Source organism: Colletes gigas, unplaced genomic scaffold, assembly GCF_013123115.1.
Source record: "Colletes gigas isolate AHSC1104 unplaced genomic scaffold, ASM1312311v1 Colletes_gigas_Sc00002, whole genome shotgun sequence".
Lineage (NCBI taxonomy): Eukaryota > Metazoa > Arthropoda > Insecta > Hymenoptera > Colletidae > Colletes > Colletes gigas.
The window spans coordinates 9,993,346-10,013,739 of NW_025106631.1; the positions used below are offsets into that span (position 1 = coordinate 9,993,346).

General features: G+C 35.3%; 2 protein-coding genes and 1 long non-coding RNA gene across 7 annotated transcripts; 2 read left to right on the plus strand and 1 right to left on the minus strand.

Moving 5' to 3' along the window:
* Positions 1 to 991: 991 nt before the first annotated feature.
* LOC122402788 (protein yippee-like 5) lies at positions 992 to 11,835 on the plus strand. 3 transcript variants are annotated; one of them, XM_043405903.1, is made up of 4 exons: positions 992 to 1,077; positions 1,446 to 1,607; positions 2,211 to 2,392; positions 10,283 to 11,835. In XM_043405903.1, the coding sequence occupies exons 1-4, from the start codon at positions 1,046 to 1,048 to the stop codon at positions 10,312 to 10,314; spliced, it is 408 nt and encodes a 135-aa protein (XP_043261838.1). In that variant the 5' UTR covers positions 992 to 1,045; the 3' UTR covers positions 10,315 to 11,835. The 3 variants fall into 3 exon arrangements, with proteins under 3 accessions (XP_043261838.1, XP_043261822.1, XP_043261830.1); XM_043405887.1 differs by lacking the exon at positions 992 to 1,077 and having other exon boundaries at positions 1,187 to 1,607; XM_043405895.1 differs by lacking the exons at positions 992 to 1,077; positions 10,283 to 11,835 and having other exon boundaries at positions 1,187 to 1,607; positions 2,211 to 2,443.
* LOC122402422 (protein Smaug homolog 1) lies at positions 3,204 to 8,534 on the plus strand. Of its 3 annotated transcripts, XM_043405203.1 has the most exons (10): positions 3,204 to 3,341; positions 4,639 to 4,975; positions 5,037 to 5,355; positions 5,423 to 5,670; positions 5,754 to 5,864; positions 5,940 to 6,311; positions 6,392 to 6,551; positions 6,660 to 6,912; positions 7,106 to 7,303; positions 7,374 to 8,534. In XM_043405203.1, the coding sequence occupies exons 2-9, from the start codon at positions 4,762 to 4,764 to the stop codon at positions 7,268 to 7,270; spliced, it is 1,842 nt and encodes a 613-aa protein (XP_043261138.1). In that variant the 5' UTR covers positions 3,204 to 3,341; positions 4,639 to 4,761; the 3' UTR covers positions 7,271 to 7,303; positions 7,374 to 8,534. The 3 variants fall into 3 exon arrangements, with proteins under 3 accessions (XP_043261138.1, XP_043261129.1, XP_043261146.1); XM_043405194.1 differs by having other exon boundaries at positions 7,106 to 8,534; XM_043405211.1 differs by having other exon boundaries at positions 7,109 to 8,534.
* Positions 11,836 to 17,003: 5,168 nt separating the features above from the next.
* On the minus strand, positions 17,004 to 20,154 carry LOC122402888. Its single transcript, XR_006259560.1, has 2 exons — positions 18,752 to 20,154; positions 17,004 to 18,646 (listed from the first exon to the last, which is right to left on the minus strand). It is a non-coding gene; the product is annotated as an uncharacterized LOC122402888 (long non-coding RNA).
* Between the last annotated feature and the right edge of the window lie 240 nt (positions 20,155 to 20,394).

Genomic DNA, 20,394 nt, shown 5'->3' on the forward strand with positions numbered 1-20,394 from the left:
ATTAAATTGTGTTAGTATCCTAATAGTAAAGTATATTTACGTTATTTGCGTCATTTTCTAAAAATATAGTTTGATGCTTGTATTTTATTCCGTTTTGTGCGCATGCATACATATTTAATTTTATACTCCTATATTCTACATACATGATTATATGTAAGGTCAGAATTAAAAATTGCGTGGCTTGTTTTATTCCTGACCTATGCAACAAAAATAATATTAAGTAATATTTTCCTTACCGCCATGAAAATTAATAAATCAGTTTGGGTGTTGCATGATAAGATCATTTTTTCTGTATCGTTACTAATATATATTTAATAAATATATGCAGTAAAGTATACATTAAAGGATTTCGTGTAAATAAAACCACGTGGTAGCAACAGACTGAAACAGCAGCGTGATATGACCAAATAAAATAAATACAGTAGAATATATATAAATAATAATAATAGTAAATGCTTAATAACAACTTTAATATTTCCAACAATTTTTTAGGAAAATTTTGCCCTTGGTTTTTCGATCATGTTTTAAAATCCATTACGCATTAAATCTACGATACACCCCTAATTCGAGACGAAGGCAACCAATGAGATTCTATGGATTACATAAATCTTAAATTAAAGTAAAAACTGAAAAAAGTATATTAAAGAAATAATAATTTAATTCTACTCTATAGTACACTATAGAAGATGAAGTTGAATCTAAATAGAGCTTATCGCGTGGCCAAAATTTCATTAATCCGTTATATCGATATAACCTTCTATAATCAGAGATGTTTTGTAGATTTAATGAACGGTGGATAAAAATACTTTTACTTTTATTACTTTATTGGACATCTTTATATATTTTCTTTTGTTAACGTAGCACATGTAGAAATTTTAAATGATTAATTGCTATTCATATACGTATACGGTAACTTGAATAAATTCTATTGTATTCATATGTATTCAGGGAATAGCATTTTGTCAGTACGACCTTGTAGTCACGTGGTTTGGTTTGGGTCTACTTGATTGTTTCATGTAAAAATGTATTATTAGAATTTCATCGGATGTTTTTCTTTGTGAAAGGTTTTGTAAGAAGGTGAAGTTTGAGAAACACTGGTATAGATATAGTTTGGATATCGCATGCACCTGAGCTCCATCCTTGCTGTCAGTGTCGTTATAAACATACTTTGTACGTTTAAAGTTTTTATAGATGTTGTGCATCTAGAAGTTTGAAATCTATAAATCGTAATTAAAGCTGACTTGACAACTGCGAGCGCTTGTGATCATTTATGATGGTACTGTCGCGTCTATGCTACTACAGTATACATGTCTTGCTGTGACGGTAGTGATAGCTACGTCAAATTACGTGACTTGCTCGTTTTGTGGATTAAAAGCAGATTGCTTGATTTATCAGCCGTTGCTATTTCGTATTGGACATTTGGAAAGCAATTCACGACATTTCAGAATGGGTGTAATTTTCTTGGAACACATCGGAGGTACTCGGCTATTCTCTTGTGCTGCCTGTGACACCAATCTCACAAACAGAGGTCAGCTGATAAGCACGCGTTTTACTGGCGCTACGGGTCGTGCTTTTCTATTTAACAAAGTCGTCAACTTAAATTACAGGTATTCGCATTTCCCTCCATTTTTTTTGAAATATTAATCGATGCGATATACTGTACTTTTACGTTTCGAAAGTTCTCGTTTTCAACAGACAAGACAATTGTAAAAAGATGAAATATTGTTATTTCCATGCACCTAAGAAAGTGGAGAAGAATTTTACTAAAATTTTGACAGTACATATTTGAAGTATCCGTTTAAAAACGCGGGATATACGAATATGCAAGGGAAATAATGTTGTCATAATTTCTGTTTTAAATTAATTAATAAAATGTAATGTAACGTATTTATTTCGATATATTTTAACACGTTTTAACGTACAAATATTGATATTGGTGGTGGAAATATCCGGTTATATTATTTTAAAATAGATTACTTAGAAATAAATAATCATTTGTCGATAGCTTAACCGTAGCAATTTTTATGTATTGTCCATTCATTCTTAGGTTCATGATTTTTGTATTTACGTGTATTCAGCTTTTTAGCTTTATTTAGCACACAGGATACCATTCATAAATGTACAAAATCTCAGAGAAATTGTGCTAATGGAATAATCTTATAAAATCTTTTTGCATATTCATAATTTAATTTGTCTACAATGATATACAGCGAGGTACAGGATAGAGTGATGTTGACGGGTCGTCACATGGTCCGAGATGTCAGCTGCAAAAACTGTGATGCTAAACTTGGGTGGGTGTATGAATTTGCAACAGACGATAATCAACGATACAAGGAAGGCCGTGTCATCCTGGAACGTGCTTTAGTCACAGAGAGTGATGGAATGGATAACAATATTTAATACCCTACGACAAATAGCAAATCATAGGATAAAAATACACTGCAATCACCACGAAAACAGTTGTTCTTTTTCTCATGTTCCTTCATCATTTGGAATAATTCTAAAAATTATGTTATCAATGTATAGCAATTTATATTTAATATTAAATATTTTTGTAAACATTGAACATGCTTTGTCTTATGGTATTACATATTTCTAATGATCTGTCATTATTTCGTCTTTTTAATTTATTTTTTATTTAAACATGTATAATATGTTAAGTCTGATTGGAAATAAAGTTGTGTCTATGTTATGTTAATAGTTTTAAGATAATATTAAATAAATAGAATAAATTATAAAGAATGAATGTAAAAGTTTTTGAATGAAATAATTACTCCCATTAATGATAGTTAGTAATATACAGATCCTAATGTAATGAAATTCTTGTTAGTAGCAATAGCAATAGCAATACTACATGTATATATTTTTCACCGATTCACAAGACCACAAAAGTAAGACAACAAATATGTATTCCAAATTTCTGTATTTCTTGAAATGAAAATGTTATTTGAAAGATTATTTCGGATCATTGTACCTATCAGTGTATTGTTGATTTTGTTAATCGATAAAAGAAAATCATTATAGATAAAAGATGTAGACTAAACGAATTTGTTTGAATTTTGGATGCGTACTGAAAATGTAAGTAAGGTGACACAAACGAACCGCGCCCTAACTATCACATGATTGGTTGGTACCATTTGAGCGAGAACCAATAGCAAAGCCGAAGTTCTGCAACGAGTCGCGACGGCGAACCAGTGTGGTCACGTAGGCCCACCATACCGCATGGTGGATAGATGTTTCCTTTAACTCAACATTGTATAAAATGCTATAATTGTGTATTGTTGTTATTTTGCAAGGAGCACAACGATCCTGCGGAGCAGCCATCTCCAGCCTTGCACACGGTAATTACAACAATTATATAGCTACATTACATAGCGATAGCGCGTTGACCGATCCGAGCATACAATTTGTTGTTTGCTGTTCGGCTCAATGGCCGAGTGCTGGTCGCACAGTAGCAATATATTCGTTACATCTGTAGAATAACTTTTTAGATCGTTTTATATGTATTCGAATATGGAGCTTTTGATCGTCGGGTAGTTTTTGTTATGAAAACGATTAATATTCCCGTATATATGAATTTTTTCACTCTCTTGTTTTCCTCCTTTCGTTCTTCGTCCTTTCCCCTCTACAGTGTCCCACGCATACAGAGATACGCGGCAGCACCAACGATAGCGACTCTGACTATTCTTTGGAAATTTAAAGCAGAATTTTGCTGGGATACATCGAAATTATATCGTGCACGAAAGATTTCGATGTTCGGCAGAACCTACGACCATTGCTGTGATATTTGTGTCCGTAAAAAGTATCATATCTTATCAATCGCTGTTAGGCATGTAAAGTCTCACACACGGTGCCATTGCACCGCCGAACGGATCGTAACAGGAAAGCTATAAATACACACGCATCGCGGGGTAAACAAACTTGACCTCAGTGGAATTCTTATCGATGTATCTACATGTCGATGCAATGTACACAGATAATTTGAGGTTATGTTAAGCATCAGTGTTCGTTATTGTGCGTACGAACTCCGTGAAATTTAATTGTTTGGTACACTAGGAGTGGTTATTATTTCGTCGAAAGGAGACCAAACAAATTCTTCGGATATTAATTCACAATAATATTTCTCCAATACTAGAAAACACTTTTAATTATTGTTACTTGTTTTTCTTACAGTCTAGTACCCGACATTTTATTTGTATATAAATGTGGTTAAATTTAATGCATTAATTTTGCAAAAATATTTAAATCGATGTTTGGTGTTTATTGAGTTTTACGCGTTACTCACTTTCACTGTTCTAGAAAGCTGGTATGTTAATTTATGTTAAATATTCAGTTGATGACACTACTTTAAATGTTAAATAGCGTTATAAACATCTTGAAATGATAATTAAATATCTTTTAAATTATTAAATTCTTTGATCTTTTTTGCTAATCATATTTCTGGTAATAAAGATGAACTTTAAGAAAATTCTTAATTAATGTATAATTTGTATATAATTAAAATTTGTTAGTATTGTGATATATAATTTTTGTATCTACAATTAAACAATTATAATATGTGTGTAGAAAAAAGATTAATTTTTTCATTAGCAAGAAGAATTAGAAGCACAATGTAAATATTGACTTCTTTCGCTACAGAATATTGGCACATGCCGTTTATTGTCTGAACATCGTTGGAATACAACTAAATCGTAATCCACGCATCTAAGAAGAAAGTGGAGCTTTCGATATTTGCTCCTTGATATTAAAGCACTGTCAAAAATGAAGTGGTCACCAGGTGCTCTGTTCTGTGAACAAGTTGGTGAACTCACTCGAGTGTTCTCCCAGTGGAATGAGTGCGAACAAACTGTAGTTCTATATGCTCTACTTCGTCGCATTCCTGCAGTTCAAGCAAGGTTTCTTGCGCAAGCAGTACAGCATTCCTTGCACTCTGTTTCCGAATTGGACACACAGGAATTAAATGCCAATAATCCAGGTAATTATTACAATTAATATGAGAGTAACTATGCAATATTTAATAAAAAATATTGTTGCAGCGTTTATTAACTCGCTGCTCTCAGAATCGACAGAAGTTGCTATCAATCAACTTTTAACGCACTTGCCATTATTAAGGCCTGGGAATGTAGAGTGCAAACAATGCTACCTAGTAGCTATACCAGAATTAGTAAGCCACTGTGTAACTACAGGGCAATATACTGAACAAACTCAACAACTTTTAAGTTATACATTGATCCATCCAGCTATAACTAGTCAAGATAGACGTTCTTTGACTCAGTGGCTTCGACATCTTGAAGAACGTATTAGCGGTACACCACCGATACATAGTCTCGAAGAGTACACCAATAATACTGTTAGGTGAGTTAGAAAAATCTATAACTGGCGTTTATGTAGAATGTTTATGATAATTTTATTTTTATTTTAGGTGGGACAATGCGTGGCAGCGAAATTCTAAACAGCAACAAAATGATCAGACAAATTTATTTGGCACACAACCAGGTACTGCCTTCAATTTGCAATTTCCTCCGCCCGTAACTCGCCAACGTCGGTCAAATAGTTTAACACGACCGGTTGCTCCTCCTCATCATTTAGAAGTCGTTGATCGCAGTAATAACGTAAATTGCTCAACGGGACACAAACCACGAAGTTTTAGCATCTCAGGAGACCATATGAGTTAGTTTGATTTGAAGTTGTAGCGTAAAAAAAAATGATTAATTATATTTTTCTTCCTTGAGTAATTGTTAATTTCTAAATAGGCAATCTTATTGGATTAAGTCCATTGAGTCCTCAGAGCTCCTGTGCAAGTAGCGGTAGCGAAGGGCGTTTAGACGAAGCTTCTAATCTATCACTTGCTAGTGGTATGAGAGGTACGTGTTTATATAGTGTTAGAAATGTACGACCGATTGCTAAAAAATGTCTAACGCATTCCGTTCTATCTACAGACGTTCCATCATGGCTTAAAACCTTACGTCTTCATAAATATAGCTATCTATTTGTTACTCTCAGTTATGAAGAAATGCTTCAACTGTCAGAGGATCAATTAGCTGAGCAAGGCGTGACAAAAGGGGCTAGACACAAATTGGCCCTTTCCATTGCGAAATTGCAGCAGCGCTACTCGACGCTTTTAAATTTAGAAAAAGACTTACTTCAACCAACGCGCGACAGTACACAATCAGCATCGTTTTTACAAGGACCAACAGTACTGGTCAACACTATCGACGAATTGAAAACAATCTTAGCTACGCCTATGAAACCAAGCCAAGAAAAAGATCCTCAAGACATACCTGCGCAATTCACCAAGGTTCTTGGAAAATGTAAGTAACGTGACCTTGTCAGCATGATGTTTAAACAAATATGAAAACGTTTTAACATACTGTGTTCGTTTGTTTCTTAGTGTGTAGCAGAATGGCATTGGATAGCGTGGATGATGGCATTTTGTGCGCTTGTATTAACATATTAGAGAAAGTATTGCAGCATGATTGCTTTACTCCAAATCAGAAGGAAAAGGTACAACAATGGCGCAGCAGACTCGGAAATCCACGACCTACTCCAAAGTATGGAAAAATACATAAAATCATTGTACATCGTTTAGAGAGCTAACGATTAAAGTTTAAAACAAATAATCAACTAACCAAATGACAATTGTAAAATTACGATTTCAGGTGGCAACATAATTACGGATATAACAACAGAAGATACTGTAACCCGCAACAGCACAATAGAAAGCCAAGTTTGAACTTGGGACACATTCATAATACGCATCCGCAAAACAATTCATTTGTGGTTAGCACCCACAGAAACAGTATATCGATTCCGTATTTACAAAATAATCAGAACCAAAGTGTAAATCAGAATACTTTACGTTCAGTTCATGCAACCGAGAAACGACCTAGCTTACAAGAATCTAGTTTACAGGTATGTATTTCTATGAAACTATTATTAGGCGTTTATTATTGACTTTCTATATGACATTTATATAAATGAAATAAATTTAATCGGTTAAAGAAGTGGTGCAGAAATAATACACATTGGAAGGAACAAGAAAGAGTTTATACTATATTTGTGAGCGACAAGCTAATCTAAACTATAATTTCCGTTTGTATTTTAGCAGTTACAAAGAACGTTGCAACGCACGTATAGTGCGCCGAGAGATCATTTTCTTGGACAATCTGGGAACACATCGGAAACAACGGAGCCGGAGATCAATTCTCGTCTAGAATCTCTTTGCTTAAGAATGACAGAACAGGCGATCGGCGGTTTCGGTGAGGCCTAACGAATTCTTCGTTTCGTTGACTGCATCTACACAGTAAGTCCTGTTTGAAAAGGAAATTTCTATAAAGGTGATACGCGTGTCTGAGCTCCGTTTTTTTTCAAAGCTGACAAAGCAAGACTGACTTCTGTAGATCTTGCAAACAAAGAGACCGACAGCGACAATGATAGTGCTGACAGTTGCGCGTGTCTCACGTGCACACATTCACGCTTTAAATAGCCCTACCAAATGAAAAATGTCCGACATTTGAGACATTACCAAGGAAACTCAGTTCGCGACGTTTGAACGACTCGTGAGAACAAACAAAAAAAAAAAAAACAAGAAAATAAAAAAAAAATAATATTTTTTATTATACCCGATGCAATTATACTATTTAATGAAACTGACAGAATTTGGCAAGCCAAATGCTATTAGGAAGATAGATTCTTTCCTTGACTATTTGTTGCATCTATATAAATGTATTATATAAAGAATATATATGTATACACATATGATAGAATTTTATGGGAAGCGGATTAAATCGTATAACATATATATGTGAAAGAGAAAAAAAATGGGGAACGAAAAAGGTACACCACATTATTGTGCGATGTTTGCAATATTATTTTTCGTGTGTTATCCATTTCGGGAAATGGAATTCGTCTGATTTTAAGCGCCAGGACACATTATACTAATGTAATGTAATTCATTTTAATGAACTGACTGATTTTACTTCTTTTATCATTATTATCATTATGTTTATTCTGCTCTTATTCATCTATCGCCGCTATTGCTAATTATCATTGCTATTTTCTATTATTTTCATTAACAGCTTTGCCACCATTTGACCATTAGCATCGTCATTTACTATTCACCAATACTATTATTACTATCATTATAGTTACTGCTATTATTATTACTATATAAACTCTTATTACCGCTGCTGTTGCTACCATTTCTTCTACTACACGACTAACAAACGCCATTATCCGTATGCTTTTAACGCTGTTAATACTTTTTATCCTCTGTCGTTGCTGCTGCTTCTAACTATTACCATCTACCACTATGCTATTACTATTCCTACTACTCTACCACTAGTAGTGTCACTATTCTACTACAAGTACTGCTATTACTACTATTATACTATCTCCACTATCACTGTATTATTACTGTAATTCTCCCTATGGAGGAATCATACTTAACAAACAAAAAAAAAAGTTTGACAGTTCGTTACATGCTTTAAAAGAGGGGGTGGGGAGGTGGGGGTGAAAAAAAGAAACGAACAACGTACACGTTTTCTTCGTCTCTCCTACACCGGGGAAGAGAACGTAAACGACGTGTATGCTTTGTAGTTTGCGCACAGATCTCGTGATTTTTTACACTCGTATGCGAGAGTTACCATGCGTCTCTTCTTTCGAACGCGGTTTAGGCTGTAACGAAAGAAAGGAACGAAATAAAGAAGAAAAAGAGAAAAAAAAAAAAGGCGAAAAGATTATACAATAAACGGATTTTTAAAGGCCTTAAGGATGTATTAAGCGAACGTAAAGGGTATAAGACTAAATATTATACGTAGACAACGTTGTGAAAACGATGGTGACGCGTGTATATGTATACATATATATATATATATATACATATTTTGTGTATATATATATAAAATTGCATCGTACTTTGCATGATGCGACATCGAAATCTGTGGCTTTAAATTATAAGCATACATCATTAAACTGCTCTATTATGCACTTTTTAGCACTCAAATCTAACGTCGCGAGTAAACGTAGCATAATATTTTCATGCAAGACAAGGGGGAAAAAGAACGACGAGAGAGAAGGTTAAATTTAACGATAATAATAATAATAATAATAATAATAATAATATTAATAATAATAATAATAATAATAATAATAACGATTAAGGATAGTATTAGCGACTAATGTACCGATAAACGCGAAAAAAAAAAATATAAACGAAAGACTGAATAATTCACGCGCCGTGAGCCGGTGAATTTCGGACGTTTCGCATTCGTTTATTCGTAGACAGCTGCACGGCTGCGTGAATAGAAACAATTGGAAGACTGCGGAAGGAAAAAACCTGTCAAAATATTAAAAATTAGAACTTATACGAGTGCGAGAGAGAGAGAAAGAGCAAGCGAGTGCCAGCGAGTGAAAGAGAAAGGAGTTAACGACAGTAATGTTAGCCGTATATCTAGGTTGTAACGATTATTTTAACGATTATACTCTCACTAGGATGATGGATCTACGTAATGGCGCGCGGTGATTTCTCGATTTAATTAATAATTAGCCTGCTCGAGCGAGAATGATCGTCTATGCAAGCATGGAACGATCGAAAACAATATGTTACAGTGACGATTTGTTCCCCACATTGCGAAACTGCTTACCCCATTCACACAAACATACACACGTACAAACCGACACGTTAAAACATTCTTCTTGCGATTTGTGTCGTTCATTATGAAAGTAGGGTTAGGTTCATGTAGCCTTTTGTTTTGTGACACAAGGGTTTTGCATTTCCAACGACTGAAAAATATTGACTTAGGGCTAATTAGTTCGTTGTACAGTTCTGGTAGATGTTAACAAGTACATTGATCGGATGTTTAAACGATAGGAGAGAAGATGGGAATAAGATATGGTTATTTTGTTTTGTGATTAGGCAGTTACAGAGTAGTCACTAGTAAGAATGTATGACGAGAAACCATGGGGAATTTTATATGACATGTGTGTGTTACATAAATATAAATGTTGTAGGTTTTATAGAACTTTTTAATTTTTAATCTTTTTTTCTAAGGACAGTCAAAATCGGATAGCAATATAACGTAACGTTAATTTATAAAAGGATAGGTTGTAAAACTGCGTGATAGTATCACAAACAAAGATTTATGTCCACAGAAAAGACGTTTATTAATAATAATAATAACAACAGAATATGTCAGTAGTAATCAAACAGTAGCACCTTATCGAATATTCCAACCTTCTCTTCTACAAACATTACCAGAAGGAAACTTATGTCCTTGGTGACTACAGATAAACTTGAATAATTATCGAACTTAAAAAACGTGGACTTGCATCAATGTTTTCTCTAACATAGTGTTTCTCAAAATAAGAAACTTCTTACAGTCTCCTGGGGGAGGGGGGCGAAAGAAGATTTTTAATGTTGAAATCGGAAAGATAGGAAAGTAAAACTCAAAATTATGTTTTATTTTATTTTATTTTTCACGTGTTTTAATCGTGTTACTTAATCACTTTCATAATAAACGATTCATTTTTTCCCCACAACAGGAAACTAACTTAACTTTCACATGGTTGACGCACGCGCCAAACGCGGAAACGTTTCGCAGTGACGATTTGTCCCCCCTTCCCCTCCTCACATCGCGCATGAAACTGATCTTCTCATGGTTTTAGCGTATGCTACGTACGAAACATTGTGCAGTGACGATTCGTTCCTCCGGCGTCACGAAACTAATTTTGTTTTCCCACATTGTGAAACTGCTTTCATACGGTGCGTGCACATCATACATACACGCACACATACACTCGATGTACACAACAAAAATTCACGCCTATACACGTAAATGCACACGCAGAGTACGTTGTCCGATTAGAATTCCAGAGTTTCGTACACGTATGATTTTCAGGAGAGACGGTCAAAAGCTAGTCAAACACAATTCTAATTTTTACCAGCTAACGTGTGTATAGATAATTATTTGTACATTAATACCGCGCGATTAACGCAGAACAAAAGTGTAAAACCAGAAAGCGAGGACGCACGCGTGCGATCGAGAAGGCAACAAAAAGAGAAAAAAAATACAAAAAACGAGCGAGAAAAAAAAACCAGAAAAAGTAGCGAGGATGAGAGAAAGGTCGAAGCGAAACGAAAAATCGAAAAAAAAAGGAGAAAAACGGGAGGACTAACATGTATGTACGACGACTTTTACGTCACACGCACGCGAAAATGTTGAAAGACTGCTTCCAAACGACTTCAGGAAACTCGTTCAACGTAGAATTATTATTTCGTACTGAAACGCAGTATCTGAATACGCAATTGATTTAAAGGGCAGGACCTGAACTAACTAATGTAAAACGCAAAGAGATATTATCCGCATCGAACGAACGTGTATGATGTTTAGTAATAATGTAATTGATAACGCGCGTGATTCTGCCAAAGATCAACGGGGCCGTTAAACTGATAAAGAGATTTTACACGCACCGACCTCGACGTTTTACGTCGTTGTAATTCAAAGTAAGATAATCATCATCGCGTAAACGAGACGATGATTGAACATTTGTGCTTAGTACTTACACCGTCGTTGTATCGAGATCCGTGGGGAGGCGCTGCTTTCGTTGAAAATGCAATTCAGTCGCGAAACAATCGGCGCGAGGTCGGTATCGATAAATGGCTTTTTTTCGGGCAGAAACACGGCGTATGTAATTCGATGGTACCGAATGGATAAGGTACTCGTGGTTAGCATAGGCCAGGAATGGGAAAATTGTATTTTAAAAAGTATTCAAACGACGAATTCCTTCTCAGTTTGTATCGTCTTTCCACGAGAAGAAAGCACAGCGTGTTTACATCCCCACTCTTGCTGCAGTCCGCTGTTTGGCTGTCACCGTTTTCGACCAGTACCTGTGAATCAGCGGACTGTAACAAGAGTGGGGATGTAAACACGTTGTGCCTTGTTCTCGTGGAAGCACGGTAGCTGTGCAACTACGTGATACCTTTATTCAACTTGTTCGTCGAATACAGAATACATAGGTATCTTGTAATAGACTGATCAATAAATGCCGAATATATTAGCATTTCGTATTCGATAATTGTGTAAGCGTAGAATAGTTTATTCGATTTCAGTGTTCGATACATTTTAATCTAGGTAACGAATATCGAATAACTAAACGATTGTTCTGAAGATTTTTATCGGAACAGTTTAAGTACACATCGTAGTCGTATATATACTATATAGTATTATCGTGATGTTTGTTCTTCAAATTTTAATATGTTTTTTTTTTATAGATTTACAAATATAATTATTCGTTTATTTAAAAATTTGTAGATTTCATTATTTACGAAAATTTAAAGGGCTTTACGAGACCCTTTATACATTCGTAAATTAATTTGTTTATAAGTATATAAATATTTATAAAATTCATGAATGCATCAAATTTTATAAATTCATATATTTATAAGCTGCTTAGAAATAAAAAAAAACTCGGTTTGTAAATTATTTGAAATTCTTTAAAATTGTCTGAAGCATCTAGATTTCTTAAAAGTTGATTTCAAGTTATATTATTTAAAATTTATTTTTGTATGTGTATGAAACTTGAAAAGCAAACTATGTTAATGCCCATATACAGACGACCCGAAACAGTGATGTATTTTTTATTCGTCAGTAAATCTGAATGTAAGTGTTCTTTACTAATTAGATACCGAAAACAAAGTAATGCATTCTGTTGTTCGACGACGCGTCGAATACATGGTACCAGGAATATTTAACATTCCATAGCACGAATGGAAAGAAACTACAATCGAATATCGATAATTGATCATCGCAGAATACAAATGTTAGGTTATATTCGTTACGTTAAGTGTATTCCGATTACAAAATAATTCGAATCTGCCCATTCCTGGTATAGACTTTGTTCCGGTTGAAACTCGAGGGACGTTTTTACACTTTGTACGACATTGTTTAATTCGCTTTAGAAGGAAAAAGGTGTACCCGCGATGAAAAGTAATTGTTAGCGCTAGCACAGGATATTCTCTTTGGCCGGATGCTTGCGTTTCAGGTGATCGACTCTTAGGAACGTATATATCGAGGAGCATAACACGTAGCGACTTTGTTTCGAGAGAAAAGATTTCACTAATGTCGTAGACAGCAAGTTTCCGGCCGAAAGCGTCATTGACGATAGCCCAGGTAGCAAAACGGTGACTGTCGACTGATTTGCTTCGGTAAGCTAGAAAGAAAGAGAGAGAGAGAGAGAGAGAGAGAGAGTAAAAAAAAGAAAGAAGAGCGTTTAGATATGTGTAAGCAAAACAGAAGAGGTTAGAATGACTCGATGTAATAATCGTGCGGTTACCTCCTTGCGGGGAGGTGCTTTTGCACATTTTAGGCGTGCTTTGGCTGGCGAACGTGAATGCTTATGTGTAATGACGACAGTGTACGTAAATTAACGAAGCCTCTGTGTAAGTTTTGTATCATTATATTTCGATTCAGGGTGTTTGTACGTTACGGTTCAACGATCGAATATTTTCTCGTTACTCATGGAAATAGATCGTGATACCATTTACGTCCGTGTAACGGTGATCGAATTAGATCAGTCGGTTAACGTTGGCCAGCCAAATTATAGAGAACGAACCGTAAGTCAAACGCCATTTTATTAATGCGCAGCAGAAAGAGCGAAATTCGTGCGACGTTCGAGGATACGCGTTAATATCTGGATTCATATCCATCGTTTATGTATCGAGGAGTAGCAAAGGTTTATCGGGACTAAGTATGTTGCGTTGTCGCCAAAGAATGCCTCTGCTACGGCGCCTTCTGTTAATTATTAAGAGACGTAGCTTTTGAATTGTCAGATTGCTAACTGGGATATTTTAGTCACGTAAGCTGGATAACTTGTAAAAATGCAATTTTTGTACTGTTATAACGTTAAATAGACGAAGGTACACTGACGTTGTAGCGTGAAAGAACATTTTTCAATAAAAAATTTTTCATACGCAAAATACGTTCACTGTATTTCCTTCGGCATTACGTTCTTTTCTACGATCAATGGTGACATTATTACGACGTATCAATCGTCGGACGCCATCGTGTTTGATATTCGAGATTGTAGATGGATTCAGACCAGAGTCAAACAAGCGTCGAAATAACGGACGTTTGTGTGTCTTTCTTTTTTTCTTCCCAATTGAAAAAAAGAAAAGCACAGGAATTGTCCGGTGTTTGACTCTCGTGTGATTTTGGCGTAGACGCTGTGTATTACAAATGATACAGGATCGAGCTTCTACGTTCTATGTATTACTTTTGCCACGCTATTTGTAATAAAAGTTGCATGGTCTGGGTCTTGTGTTTCAACTTGGCCCACATAAAGTTTTGTTATCAAGCCCATTGTATGACATATGCGATATTTATTACTTTTTTCTTTAATGAAAGTTTTGTCTTATCGAATAATTCTTAATAAAATAAAGGGGAAACAAAAAACATTTCCACGGTTGGACAGTAAGTGATTTTATTTCATACGTAGAAAGGAATAACCTAGACAAAAGATAATTTGAATAACAGTGTCCAAAGGGTTTAAACATCTATAAAATCAAACGCACCAATGTCATGGTTCTCTAAATGGTATTTATTTCTGATACATTTCACAGTTTGTGAACTGCCAAAGAGGCAATCCTGTAGCGATTTAGTCGCAAAGGATACAGTGAATGTTAACACATTACCGTTCATATAACACCAGTATTTAGACCTGCTTCGATATCGTCGAAGGCCGCATCTAAGCAAATGATTCGCCCGATTAATGTTTTTAGTAGCACGATATTATTAGGTACGTACACGTAGGGTAGACTTAATAATGTAATAGCGCGTTGTGTTCGGATTGCATCGGGCTCTTAAAATCCCCAGAAATACGAGAAATTTCTTTCATACCCCTATCATAGAAATTCATTCTCAACAAAACGCATAATCGTCGACTTCCTTTTACATACCTACGTAACGTACGTTTCCGTATCTAGTACAAATAACTACAGAATAGTAATAAATACTTATCATCTACTTAACGCTTCTTTAAATGCATGAAGTGTAATAAGTTCAGAGCACAAAGTACGTGCTCTGAGACTCCTGCCCTTTGCTATAGAACTTATGTTGGTATACATTGACAATTTGCGATGAAAAACTAAGGCAGCATAGTTTTGTCGTGTAAAATTTTAATGCAACTTTAGATTTCACTAACGTCTAGAAAATTCGCTATTATTAAAAGATTAGACGATAACTCGCTTTTGATTGAAACAATACACATTTAGTTTATTTTGCGCAATTAAGGGCACTAGTTAACATCTTATTAGTTTTCTGTGTGTCGTGTATCGGTGATCGTACACGATGTCAGGATAAGGGAAGCTTCTCTTCTCCTCTCCGAGTAGGGCCGTGGCACTTGGCCCGACATGAGCGTGAGGGGGTTTCGTGATGAAACTTTGGGGGTACCCGGAGCCCCCTCATAGCGTTAGAGGTAGACCACAGTGAGGTTTTCTCCCCTAAGGAATCGGGATGTCCATGAGGATATCCCCACTTACAAAAAACAAAAAGTTTTCTATGAACAGCACATAAAATATACATACATAAATTAAATAAATTAGCAAAGTGTACAGAAACAAAGAAGATACTAAAAAATATTACAGTACAATGTAAAAGCGAGATATTTCTATTGGAATATTCTATATCGTTCTTATAAGTCTGATCAATCTCAATACTCAAACGTTTGACATCGATACATACATATTAACGTCTTGCTTCATTCATAAGGAACCAAGCATTGTTTCACAATATGCTTTTTACCTATTTGAGTATTACGTGTTGGTAACATAACACGACTGGAATCAGTTTTCTGTTGTTCAAATAAAACTTCACGCGTCAATGTAACAAGACAAATTTGCTACAAGTTTAATTTCAAGTTATTCTTGCTCGACTATTATACTTTTTAATCTCATTTCTCTTACGTTATAACATATTGTACTTCTCGGCAGATAACTTTGCTCGTGTTTCGGTTAAGAAATCGGTTTTAATGTTTATAAATGCCTACCTTAAAAAAGCGTTTCGTTTAATTTAGTCACAATGTATACATCGGAACAAAAGTACTACAGAAAGAACAGAAGCCACTTGTAGCCGTCGACGTCATTCTTTAAATATATTCGTATAATACATACTTAAAATTTGACGTTATTACGTATCGTATGCTTAATAGTATAAACACCGATTCTTCCTCTTCGAGTCTCGCTTATTTACTCTATACACATATATACATTCACCAACGGTATACTCTGTACTCTTTTTAGCGTTAACCAGCCTGGCGCTGCTGAGAACGCATCAAAGACTACGAGAATGTTATAACCAAATTTAAAGGCAGCTTAATATGCTAGATGGATTAGATTCTTTTTCTTCTTTTTTCCTTTTATTACAGATTGGCATTACATAGCGACGTGGCTTGAAATTTATGTTGCGCCGAACCCTGTTTCTCTCTTATATTCCCTGTTTAAAAGCGCGTATTTCTAAAGAACATCTTTGAACATCTCACGATTACAATCGTTAAAACTACGAATTTGATCGATATATTTTCATTTACGATTTAGAAATCGAACGCACAACAAGTATCACTTTGAATCATCCGCAAATTGGAACGAAAGGCTCCGTGTCAAGCTTTTCTCGATAATCGTTCATTTTTTTTTTTTTTTTTATCTTGATCTCGGTACACTCCGTATCGAATACAGTCGTTGAAAAAGAAAAATCGAGGGACGTCGAGAAGAACGGTGTTCTCCCTGAAGGTTTCAAAGTTTCACGGACTCATAGAAACGCGTACCGTATTCCTCGCTCGTACCAACCCTCACTATACTCGAGATGTTAACACTAATTAACAGTAGTTATTCTTATAAAAGCTTTGTCCGTTTTGTTCGAGTAAAACAGTAAAGCGTTGCGAGCCTAGACTAATTATGCATAGGAAATAATAACATTGTTCCGAATACTCCACTTATTTTTTTAATTTTTTTGTTTGTTTTTATTTGGAATAGCGAACGAGATTTTTCATTTAATTTTTAGTTTTTAATGTTCGGTAAACCTTACGTTTAGGGGAGGCAGCTGCGATGACCTTGACCTTGATATATGTTGTCATGGTCACCTACTTGAATGACCCTCGGAAGGTTTTAGCCGTCGCTCGTTTTTTATTAAAAAGTTATTAATAAAAATGTATTAATACTATTACACTAAAATGTGCGTATACGTATACTGAATGTGACCTTGACGTTCACACAGTTTATGAAGGTCACACTCTTGAGCATCCCCCCAAAAAGTTATAGCTACCTCTCGTTTCTTATTAAAAAGTTATTAGTATATAAAAATGACCGAAAACAAAAAACAAGAATATGGAATTTCGTTCCACGAGGCAACATATGTCAAGGTCAAGATCATCGGAGCTGCCTCCCATAAACGTAAGGTTTACCTAATGTTCTTTCCTTTCCATTCTTTTTCCACGATCAGTGCGCGAATACTTTACAATGCCTTATGTGATAGTAATTAAATAAATTTCGAGTGAAATTCGGGTCTGACGCGTAGCAGAGTATCGGAGACATTGTCGGGGAAAATATTAATTCTATTCCGATTTCGACTAGGCAGCAAACACGGTCGTCGATCGACCGCGGGGTTCACACTTTGCAGTTGTTCCTCGTGGTTCCCTCGTATTCGAACCGTTTGAACAATACAAACAGAACGCGTGAGTGGCATTCACATAATTATATTTGGTGACGTTCCGGAAATGATTAATTACAAAAGAATGACGAGCACGGTTCAGCGTCAGGAGTGAAGCGAATGGAGGAGTTACAGTCGCATCGAAATCAATTAGCCGCTCAAGGCCACCGAAAAGTTAACCCTATCACTCTTTTAGTTACACCTCTTTATCCAATTTTCGTAGGCGAAACTTCAAGCGCTGTATCGAAAGTGGCTTTGGACGATTAATTGAGTTAGATTCAATTAGAGTAAATGTGCATTCGTCTAGAGCAGTGTTTCTTAACATGGAGGTCTTTTACAATCCAAATGGGAGGTGGAAGAAAATTTTTAATATGGATAAATATCCTATTTGTTTTTGATAGGGCGTCTTTCAACAAAATTTGGAAACCACTGAGCTAGAAGAATTACAGTTCCGTAGATTGAGCTAGACAAGCTTCGCTCTTTTCATTTGCAAACGTCTCTTTGGTCTCGTGTATATATATATAATTCAAGTGAAATAAAAATAAATTTCAATTCGCTTCCGGCGCATAATCATCGTTGAGTCGCACGCACATCTCTACACTCCGTCCCTTTCTTTCTTTCTTTTTTTTTTTTTTTGTTTTTAATATTTATTTCCATGTACACTTAACGACTAATAAACCTCTAATTTCAATAATTCTATTTCACAATATGTTCCATTGTGTGATACGCCGCACGCGCGTGTGTACGTGTAATTATATATGTACTAACAAATAATATGGCATTACAAAAATGTACATACAGTCGTAACGTCGTGACTTTTTTTTAATAATCGAATATGCTAATAATACTATCGGTGTCATGCAATATTAATGTCACATTCTGTGTTCTTACGGAGGTAAGGACTTTCGAACATCCTAGATTTATCGTTTAAACGTCAGTTACACGTTTCTCTAAAACGAAAATACATATGGGTTCCTTTGTGTTTATGTGTGTGTGTGTGTGTTTTTATATATATTTCTGTAACGCAATTGTTTAGAGTATAAGAGTATACTCACCATTGGCAGTACGGAAAAGGAGTGTGCGCCAGATACTTAAGACATGCGACGAATTAGAGATTGAAACTTTTTCGCTCTTTCCTCTCATTCTCTCATGCAACTTGCATACACACACGCAGCACATGCTTTCTGTATTCTCAGATTGTGCATATTTACCGAACGTAAATTCTTAAATCGAACAACGAATACACCATGTGTCTACCTAATACAATCGATATCAGCAGCAAGATAAACCAGTATCCGCTCTGCTGTTTCACGATACGAATGAATTACCGTGATTCACACGATGGACTGACCCCCCTCCCCGGATCGTGCATCGTTTGTTCGACCTCGATGCACGCACAACAGTACCGCTAAACGTAGAATTTGTTCGTTAACCTGATTCGTAATACTAATAATTTATACTGAAATATATCTTATATCACATATTTTTTTTTTTTTAGTTTCGGCCTTGAAACCGCGAATCGCTCCAGTCTTCGATTACCAGAGCCCCTCGCTCAAACTGTTCGCTCGACGTACATATATTCTCCTGTTCCTACACTGTATCAGTTTCACTTAAAACGTATCTACATAACACGTTCCGACCGGATTATTCGCGTTTAGAATATAAAAAAAAGTATCCCCTGTATTTAACCCTCTAATGCATGAATTTTATTTCTCTTTCGACAGAGAAATTATTTCTTTGTTACCTATACGTTCTTGGTTATTTATAAATAATGAGCAGCTGAATCTTTAGAGCAACTACGTCTCCCCACAAGCCTTACGGTACTAGGAAACGTGAGCGAATGGATTATTTTTTATCGAGGTCACCGATCAGGAACATTTGTGCAATAGAGGGTTAAGTGGATCCGACTTTAACAGATACGTTTAGGTATAGAACACGAACCGTCGAGTTTTTATCTGTGTTTCAAGCATCTTAGAATCGACCGTATCATAAGTGAAATTTATTACAAACGCGTTTCGCATCTCTGATCGCTTTTTCTACGGCCCAATTTACATGTTAGAAGAGTCGGGTTTCTCGTGCATACGCAGCCCCTCGACAGCCCCGAAGGCAGCGACGTGCATACTCAACGTCAGAGTTAGGCTAATTTTATTTCCGAATAACGAATAAAAATGTTGGATTCATTAAAAAACTAATTTAGGAATGAATGTAAAATTTTGTTCGTTGCTCGGAAGTAAAATTTGTCCAACTCTACCCAATGTTATGGCCGTCAATGTTTTTGCCCCAAAGAATAGGCAGGCCAAATAAATTTATTTTTTAAATATATTCTTTACAATTTCAGCCAAATAAAATTTTTCTTTCGAGTTACATAAAACTGACCTGTTTAAACCAGTGTTTCTCCATCCATTTGTTTATTAGTACGAGAGCTTTGCAAGCATTTACTTTGACTAAAGACATTTGAAAAAAGAATTTTATGTTTAATAAATACAAAATTTGATCGATAAAAAAATCAATAAAAACAATTTAATTTTTAATTAAAAATATAGAAATTCTCTTTATGTAATCACTGGTTTAAACAGGTATCTCGACATCTTTCCTTACTATAGCTCATCTTTAATATTAATATTTTATATAAATTATTTAACACTTCACAATTGTATAAAAGAATTACAATGAATTATCTTGTAAAGATCTTATAAAG